The following is a 10,296-nucleotide window of genomic DNA, read 5'->3' on the forward strand; positions in this document are numbered from 1 at the left end:
AGATAATCGCTAAAGATCACAATGTATCGGTTTTGCCTCTTAGATGGCTTGAATGGACCTAGCACATCCACCGCAACTCTTTCAAACGCACTTTCCACAGGCAAGGGCAACAACGGGGTCTTTTTGGAATTCTGAGGAGATTTCCTCATAGAACATTCTACACAAGACTTACACCTGTACTCAACATCTTTGAACATGCCCTGCCACCAATACCTCTGTTTAAGCTTGTGGAACGTTTTGTGTATACCAAAATGAGCACCAGCTACATGATCATGAACATTAGACAAAATCTCGTATTTCATTGACTGTGGTACAACAAGCTGAGAATTAAAAGGAATCACGAACACTACGCTTCTGATTGCGATCTAAACGGTAAAGCAAACCATCCTGGCCTAGATAAAAACTATCACTTGTCAGAAAAACTTTCCTCGCTCTCTTATCACAAACAGGTAAAACATCATTCGCCAAGAAATCTATCATTTCACTTAACTCAGGGTCTCTACTTTGCTTCTCAAGAATTGAAGAAACTTGTGGATCTTCTCTCTCAAGAGCGCTTAACTCAGTATCCTTGAAAGGACGCCTAGATAAACTATCAGCATTGGCATTCTCTCTTCCAGGACGGTGACAATATCAAAATCATATTGCTGAAGAAGCAACGCCCACCTAGCTAAACGACCTGTAGCATCCTTAACATTCATTAGCCAGCGAAGCGAACTATGATCAGTAAAAACTGTAAACTTACGGTTGCACAAATATGGTTGAAACTTCTTAATTGCCTCCACTAGTGCCAGGCCCTCTCTTTCGGTAGTGGCGTTATTCCGCTCTGCACTATTGAGACCGCGGCCATTATATGCAATAACAACCTCTCTACCATTCTGATTCTGCGCAAGTGTGAAACCTATTCCTGTAGAACTTGCGTCAACATAGACTACAAACTGTTCCTTTAAATCAGGATATGCCAAAATAGGAGCAGAAACCAAGGCACGCTTCAACTTGTCAAAAGCGTCTGCGTACGACTCAGTCCAACAAAACTTAACTCCCTTTCTAGTTAACGCGTTTAGAGAACTAGAAATTTCTGCAAAACCTTTGATGAAACGCCTATAATAATTTGCAAGGCCCAAAAAACTCCTTAATTCCTTCAAATTAGTAGGGGTGGGATAATTCTCTACCACACGAATCTTATTGGGGTCGGGACTAATACCCTCAGGAGTCACAACGTGCCCAAGATACTCTACTTTCTGCTTAACAAAACTACACTTTTTTGGATTCAACTTGACGTTTGCTTCACGCAACCTTCTAAACACTTCTCCAAGATGAGCCAAGTAGTCCTCGACTGATTTAGAGAAAATAATTATGTCATCAATATATATCAAGGCAAAACGATATTCTAAGCCCCTAAGAACATGACCCATAAGACGCTGAAAACTAGCCCCAGAATTAGTAAGACCAAAAGGCATAACTAAAAACTCGTAAAGACCATTATGAGTAACAAACGCAGTCTTTTCACAAGCAGAAGGATGGAGCTCAATTTGCCAATAGCCCGATTTTAAATCCAAAGTTGTAAAGAACTGAGTACCACACAAAGCATCTAAAGTATCAGAAACCAAAGGCATGGGAAAACTATCCTTTCTCGTGATCTGATTAACCTTGCGAAAACCAATGCAAAACCTAAAAGAACCATCTTTTTTTCTTAACTAAGACTACGGGTGAACTCCAAGGTGAAACTGATTCCTGAATAATTCCTTTCTGAAGCATTTCTCCCACTTGGCAATCGATCTCTTGCTTACCCTCAGGACTAGTACGGTAAGGCCTTTGCTTAATTGGCATAGCATCCCCAGTATCGATTACATGTTGAACAAGTGATGTTCTACCCAGCTGATCCTTCGAAAAAGCAAAAACATCACGGTATTTCCTAAACAAATTTCGAAACTTAATTCTATCGCCATCACTCAAAACACTATCTGACAAATCAGGAAGATCCGAATAATCACTTTGCGGCTGGAGACGTTCATCCGAATCACAAGACACAGCAGAAATATCAAGTTCTTCAGGCTCACGAAGCTCGTATATTGCTATATTATCAGCAAACAATTCAAAATCAGCCAATCTTGTCCTACAAAAAATCTTTACTGGTTGAGCAGAAGGATTCACCATCCTAATAGGAACAGTACCATCATCAGTAACCTTGACAAGCTCCGAAGCTCCGAAAATCGAATAACGGTGCGGCAGGTTAGATCTAGGAACAACTAAGCCACATGTTTCCTTTTCTTCAGGCAGTAAATTCAATTTACCCATAACTACAAATTCTGATTCAGGCGGAACTGTAAAAGAAAAATCAGCATGAACAGAACAAACAAAATCATTAAGAGAATCTCCACCCACTGAAGTACCATCACTAGCATCACAAAAGGGCAAGGGGTTCTCGTCTCGGGAGAACTCAACAACACTCTTCACAAAATCAATTCTTGAAGAGAACTTCCGAAGAAAATCTCTACCAATAATCACATCAAACGTTAAATCCTGAATCACATGAGCTTCAAACGGAAAAATTTCGGAATCAATAACGAATGAAAACATCAACTTTCCCAACGTGACTAAAGAACGACCACTCAACGAAGTAACTTTACCGGGAATTGAAGCATCTACATTTGGGTGAGAACACTTCAAAAATGTATTCCAAACATCCACACTGACTGCCGTGACAGCAGCTCCAGTGTCAACTAATGTCGGGAAAGAAATAGTAACTTGATTGTTCTGTGATTAAATATTAATTAGAAATTGACATTTGTAGCGCAAAGAAGTTAGATTACGTGACATTAGATTTCACAATAATGTAGACAAAGTCCGAGTATATTTACGATATAAAATGATGTAACTGCATGCATTTTCTTAGGCTAAATAAGGTGAGAGAACGTGCGATTTTGTAATAGACACTTAATTTAGATACATTACAATGGGAACTTTTACTGTACATGTGATTAATGTAAAAATACTGCCTTGCGCAAGGATAGTAGAAGAACCACTGTATACTTGGAATGTTTTAGTTGATCGTTGATCGTTGATCGTTGATCGTTGATCGTTTAGTTACGTTGATCGTTGTGTTACGAACGTTGAATGTGAGAATTGTACATCGCAGTAGATTGTCGGATTGGATTAAATCGTGTTATTACATCGAAAGATACAGTCCTCTTGATTTGTTTGAACCAGCGGAACGGGGTGAAAAGAATTCCGCAACAACTAGGGCGTGAAATTGAAAACCTCCTATGGTAACCAAACTAGTGGAATTTCTAGCTACAAAAGGAAAACAAACACCGTCCACTGTACTTGCTTCCATGCCAGACAAAACAGCTTGACCACTGCAAACATCCTTCAACTTTACTTCAGAAGACGCCTTTAAAGGAAGATCACCATCTTTGACCACTTTGGTACGACAACTATCTACACTAGTCGAAGTTGAAGACGGCGAAAACAACTTATCACTTGGCTGCGTAGCATGCAATTCACTGAACACAGGGCTAGCAGGGTCAACATTATCGCTTTTCAAAACAACACTATTAAACTTGACCTCATCAGCATCAACACCTTCTCCGTCCAATACGTCATCATTGTTTACTTGAACTACCACAAACGCCGGCTTAACCTTTTCTTCATCGGCGACTTTTAAAACAGGGGAATTTTCTTCTTTCGTGCGCTCATTAAACCCCTTACTCGGTATATCACTTTGAGTAGACGAGACTGATAACCTTGACGAACTCTTGTCAAGACAACACGTAAACACCACTCGTGTTACGACCCCTTCTATCAACTCAAGTATTTTAATAACAATAGCGACAACAAGCGTTAAAATAACAACAAAACTATCATGGAGAGAAGTGGACTGTTTTGACGGTACTCTACTTCCGATGGAACGACAAGACTTACACATTTCAGAAAGTTGATCAGTTGACGAGCTAAGAACACGAGAACTATCACTCAAAGATTCAGCAGGCCGCGCTTCACTGAAGGCACATTTATCGGTATTACGCGACTCCACAGCCACTTTTGACTACATTTTACTATTTCTGAAGCCCCCATCACAAGTTTATTTCGAAACGAGACAGGGGCACTACTTAGTTTCCCTGATTGGTATCCCACTTGTAATTGTTTTGACCACGCCGTTGACGGGGCCCATAATTTTGTCGGCCATTGTACGGAAACGGAACCCTCGGGTCAGGTTTTCTCGACAATAGTAATGCAAGTGACCCTTTTTACCAAAATTATAACAAACGTGATCTCCACTGTGAGACCGAAAATTTCTTGATTGAAATGTAGGATCCCTACGTGGGCGAAATCTATCCGAACCAGAAGGAGCACGGTTGCCCACAAACCGCTGAAACTCTTCTCGAAACACTTGCCTCATAGCCGAATTACTATCAACAGAACCCTGTTGACCCACAGCACCAATTGTCTTATCTTTAGGCGACATAACCTTACTCAATTCCTCAATGATCTGTGAAGACATTTGCCTCGGATCAAACACCGGCGGTTTCTCAGAGCTAGCCAAAACAGACTCCTTCAGCTTTGCAAAATTCTCTGCGGCCTCGACACTTTCGGGCTGCTGAAGCACTACATACTCTCGAATATCAGGCTTTAAACCCTGAACGAAATAATGAGTCCACTCAGACTTGGGTAAATTTAAGCGAGCACAGTGGGTACGCAAGCTGTACGCATAATCAGCAACCGGCTCCTTATCTAGCTGACGACGCTGGCTCAAAGCTTGTCTAACGCGCCACTCACTCGCACCCGACGCAAAATGCTCAACTAAAGCAGCTGTCAGCTCATCAAAAGACATTTCACTAGGACGTCGCAAAGACTTAAGGGGGCAATTTACCTAAATTTGAATGAAATTTAAAGAGGTTTTAAGAAGGGATAGAAGAAAGAAAATGATTTTTGGAACACGAACAGACAGTTGATACCCACGCAAGAGCACCCCAGGTTGTTAGTGGACTAACGTGGTATCCGTCTATTAATTATTAAATACAAATTCTAATTTTAAAACTTCACTAAATCTTCAATATTTCTTATTTCTCTTAATTTAACCAATCCTTCTAAAAAAACTACTCCTCCCAAATATATCCAAAAATCACCCAAAAATTCACAAAATACCCCACAACACAGATTCACGGGATAATAATAAGGTTTTTGGATTGCTTGAAACGTGAATGAGCAATTAAAGCTATGTCAAGTGGCAGAAAAATGGCGTTTCTAAAGGTGAATTGCTCCCTTAAACCAGGCACTAGCATGACCCTTAAGATACAAGGGCAGCCCCAAAGCTAAATTCTCCTCGCTCCAACCGTTCAACCTAGCGGCGCGCCTATATTTACCCACAAAGACATGAACATCCTCAGACTCGTCGCCTCTGAAAATCGGAAAGTTAACAACTAACTTTGAAGCCGAGGTCGATCGTGTGGTCATATCCCTAACAGCATCACACAAGTGAGACACTCGATCATCCATTGTCTTCGAAACTATTAAAGAAAAACGACTTACACTGCCAGAAGAAGAAGAGTCTAACTGCGAGTCACTAGAGCTTCCCTCTGAATTATTTCGGACGTCCTCGTAAACCGTGCCTTGGTCAAAAGAACTACGCTCTACGTTTTCGTACTCGCAATCCCCGTTCTCTGAATCGCTATCCGAATTGTTACCAGGACAAAAAGAAAACTCGGAACCTTCACTAGGGGTGGGGATCACACTTTCTGGTACAAAACCGGGCTGTTGCACTTCTGTCTGCGGTGTATTAGTCGACCTTCTGAATGATCTAAATAATTTACGATATCTCGAAGGCTGAGGAGGGGAAGGATCAGGCCATGAAAATAATTCGTCAGACTCGTGAGAATTCTCGTCAGGCAAGACCTGCTGAGCAGCCAGGGCGCGCGCTCTTTGCCTAGTAATCAGGATGAAAACGAGAAATGCCCAACAGAACCAGATCTCTCTTTTGAAAACGAAGAATGCAAAAACTAAACTAAACTGAGGCAACTAAGAAACAGAACTCATACACTAAGCAAGGAACCGACTTCGCAACATACTTCTCTAACAAAACGAACCACATAACTGGCAAAAGCTAAACAAATCAAGCTTGCAATGGCCAGGTGCACAAAAGTAAAAGAACATCAGTGTTCCACTCACAGAGTATGCAGCAACAAGGTAAAGTTCTCCACCAAATATGTAGAATAGCTACCCGCTCGCGACTGTAACGGAGGCACCAGGAATCTTCCTTTAAGCAAATCTTTATTTCTTGGCACAGCTCTCACCTACCACTGACTGACTAACGTTATTTGCAAACCTCAATATATATACTATAATTGTAGACATGTTTGGGTTTGCTGACCAAGGGAGCTCTAGTTTCACACTCAACTGCTTAACTCAATGTGCGAAAAACATACCTACATTCTTGACAATAACAAGTGGAGGACCACCAATGTAAACTCCATAACAAAAGTACAAAGTTAGACAATAAACTCAAACAAGAATCACAAGGCCAATCAAATGCAAGGTCAGCTTAAATCCTCAAGCATACCTACTTAAAAATACCACAGCTAAACTCGACAACCCTTTTGAAAACAGAACTACTCAAAAACTAAGGAAATGCCTCTACAGGCTCACACTTGAATAAAACTTGAATGACCTTAAACAAAGAACAAACTCTAACCGAAAATACCTTTAAACGTAAACCCCTTAATTGAAACTACTAAAAAGCGTTCTAATAAAAATGATTCCTTTTGACTTTCCAACAAAAGTGAAGCACGTTTTTAATACCAAAGATCTGCTATATATATATATACTCCTGAATGCTCATGTACTCAGCAAGTTATATTACAGCTCCTCTGAGTCTGGTCAAACAGAGACCACGCAGAACAGTATCTGTAAAAACCAGTGATAAACGGTGTTTGCAACAAAATAAAAGTACCGGATCCTGTAGTGAAGGATCTAATCAGATCCTTCCGAAATATCGGAAAATATACTTCCCTGACCGTGAAATCAGCCTTGCTCTTTATTTAGAACAGTATCAACCTGCAAAACAACTTAAACTTACCTGACTCAGTTCACAGTGTAGCTAGATGGTGTATGTCCCCTCAGCGCGTCAATTGCCCAACTGCAAGACGTGCCGTGGGAGTCTCTAGTTATATTTAGAGGGCAGGAAGTCAAAACAGTAATGTTTTTGGAGCCGAAAAAAGATAAGACCCTGCCATGCCATAAGGCGAGTATGAAGCCTTTAATGGGGGTCTCTAATCATGAAAGACAACTTGATAAGACGGGGGAACATTTTGAAGCCGGATCTATTGTATGTGAGAACTGTACAAATGAGTGAAACTAAACTCTTTTACTAATACTAGCGTCCTTTTCAGGTCCGTAGGGGGGGGGGGGGAGGGGGTGACATATGGGTGCGCACGTACCCCCCTCATGGACTGCTGAGGTCCTTTTGTTCGCCATTGACGCGGTTAATTTTTGGTCATGCTGAAAGGTACACGAAAATTTCATCTCGCTGAATTAGTAGAATTGTTGAAGATCACTATCATTCGTGCAAGTGGGAGCCGGATGCTCTGCTTTCCCATTTCGATCTATTTCGTGCCAAACTTGTTTTATACTTACCAAAGGAAATTATTCTACGAGTGACCAGACCCCTCCGTAACGTAAGCGCGAATTTTGAAAAGTATTCTAAGATTTTCTGGGCGTTTTACGAGCAATATCCTTTGTCTAAGGTACGGTGTAATTGCGTCGCAAACACACGAAATGCAACCTCAGACAACTTCAATTTTCAAAACTTTCCGGGGGAGTATACACTAAGTAACTCGCTCCTTCGATCCAGCACTCACACGCACCTCCCCAGGAAAAATCCCGCTGATATCGGACAGTGCATGACGGTCCCAGATCGTCCCATGAACGCTTTCATTTGCTGTGATTGCAGTGCTTATCAGCAAAACAGCTGCCGGTGCTAATGAGGTTTAACAATTAAGTATCTGTCCCCATTAACAAAAAAATTTTAACTATCCAAAACAAAAAAAACCGAGATTCGTTAATATGAATATATGAAACTTATCTGTTGAACTGCTGGTGAAAGATTTTGTGTGAGCCATAGACATACTTTGTGGCGGCCTAAACTCTTTTATTCATACATGCGGTTTTTTTTTTCCACAGCGGGTTAGCTAGCCTTCATCCGTTGAATTTGCTATCCATGCCTTCATTGTGATAATGACAGTGTTGACGATCCCGTAATGGAGGTTTCACTCTTGTTGTGTTTATTAAAACAGCTGCCGGTGCTAATGGTATGAGTATCTCTTCCCATTAACAAAAACCTCCAGCTTGCCAATTTGGTAATATAAAATGACATTGTGACTGACGGATCGTATAAGTAATGCTTGCGGCAGTTGTTTTTGGGAATCGACCAGCAGTGAGATAACGTGGCTATATGAAAAAGATTAATATATATTGTGAGACTTATTTGCCCTGTTTGCTCCTATTTAACCAAAGTAATCTTCATGACAGCACCAATTTATGGTAAACAAGAATTGAAGCTGTTACCAGCTTAAACTCGGGCCATATTTGACCGCGTGGTGCGCAAGCCTACGACCTTTTAGCAGTGATAACCTCCAGCATCGCTAACTCCCCCAAATCGATAGATACAGAGATAGAGGGAGGCAATAAGTAACCACCAGATAGAATTGCATTTCTTGCAGTCAGAATGAAATACAAGGAAAAACGACATTTGATAAGTGGAATACTTTGTGCTTCATACCGGAATGCTTTAATTCCCGGGCTTTAATCCTTACGTTTTCACCTTTGATTTAGAGACAGAAACCATTTGTACATTAATTATGTTTCAACACTAAGCGTGAGTCAGATATGTATCTGTGTGATCCCGAGTCATGATGACGCTAAAAGATCGCAATGTGCGGTATGATCGTCGTGAAGGCCACATTCAAGTGTTCTACGCTTTCTACCAAATCTTGTGGTGATCAATGGCATTATATTAAAACGCAAACTTTTGCAAGCGTTTTCCGTTATCATTGTTCAGGTTCGGATATCCGGTTTGGACAGAAATGATTTAAAGTAGTCATTAAGAATTTCCGGTCGAGATACTTCTCTCTATGAATGCCAAAGTCTTATTTTTAGTCATTTGTCTTGCATCCGCCATCTTGTATGCGACGAAAGTTTTCAAGAACTTTCGTGGCACCATTAGCCTGCGCAGCAAGCGTTTCCTTTTGTGCGTTTTTCGCTGTTTGACGGCGGTGAGGGTAAAAGGCGGAATGAGTTTCCGGAATGGCATGTGGCATGGCGTGCGGAATGGCATAATTATGCGAAATACGATTTACGTGAGAAATAAATTAACTGAAGAGCGCGTCATGTTTTCGCGCCAATTTTATAAGAGCAGTAGGCTCGATTACCAGCCGCTGTTCGGGAAAATGAGCCCGCACTCATCCCCCCGAAAAGACTCTCTTCGGGGAGGATCACAGACCGGACCCGTGAGACGGCGGAAATCGAGCCTATAAGAGCAGCAGCTTTTTTGATGCTGCGGACTCTTGCTAAATATTAACAACAATTCGAGGATTTGATCGTCTGATTGTTGATTTGGAAGAAGTGAGGGTAAAGAAAGCGATGAAAACTGTTTATAGTTTTCGCATTCAAGGAACTATGAGTAAATCCGTAGTAAATTAAATTTCATGTTCACTTTACTCCATGCGACTTCGGTTTACAAAAATAACGTGGCAGCGTGAAGTCTTCTCAGCCCGGGGGGGCACTTGACCCATGTTTGGGTGTAGGGGTGCCGCTGGGGGTTTGAAACTGCCTGACCCTGTTTAGGACGAAAATAACCTTAAATAGCTACCCTGTGTAGGACAATGTCCTCAATTTTAAGACCCTATTTAGGACAGAGGACAACGTCTAGCTCTTGTGTATTGGCGATAGTAATAACATTTAAAGGCCCACTGTCACTTACCGGACGTGATGTTCCACGCATTGAAACGCGAATACCAATTACAACAGATAAAATAATGCACTTCCTAAAACTGATTGCGAAAAATCCCAAAATTTCGCATTAACAGCGGTGAACCTTAAGTGGAAACTCAATTGACGTGAAGCATTGTTCACTAAAATAAATGCAGACTAACGTCTCTGATTTCGGATTGCCAAATACTCGACGACAGTCTTGCAACCATACCCTGTCTACGGACGGGTCCGGGACAGACTCGCTTGAAATTATATACCCTGTTCAGGACAGAGGGGCCAAAAACCATACCCTATCCAGCGGCATGTCCCCGT

The 10,296-nt window shown here is 41.4% G+C and overlaps 1 protein-coding gene across 1 annotated transcript; it reads right to left on the minus strand.

Annotated features, from left to right (window-relative positions):
• Positions 1-4,057: 4,057 nt before the first annotated feature.
• Positions 4,058-6,270, minus strand: LOC146469672 (uncharacterized). The gene has a single exon (XM_085122937.1). It carries the CDS (start codon positions 4,829-4,831, stop codon positions 4,106-4,108), a length of 726 nt encoding a protein of 241 aa, XP_084979063.1. The 5' UTR covers positions 4,832-6,270; the 3' UTR covers positions 4,058-4,105.
• Between the last annotated feature and the right edge of the window lie 4,026 nt (positions 6,271-10,296).

Source organism: Pavona decussata, unplaced genomic scaffold (assembly GCF_977016875.1).
Source record: "Pavona decussata unplaced genomic scaffold, jaPavDecu1.1 SCAFFOLD_120, whole genome shotgun sequence".
Taxonomy (NCBI): domain Eukaryota; kingdom Metazoa; phylum Cnidaria; class Anthozoa; order Scleractinia; family Agariciidae; genus Pavona; species Pavona decussata.

Excerpts from the sequence above, each read along its gene's own strand:
- LOC146469672 (XM_085122937.1), bottom strand. The coding sequence starts at position 4,831 with ATGTCTTTTGATGAGCTGACAGCTGCTTTAGTTGAGCATTTTGCGTCG.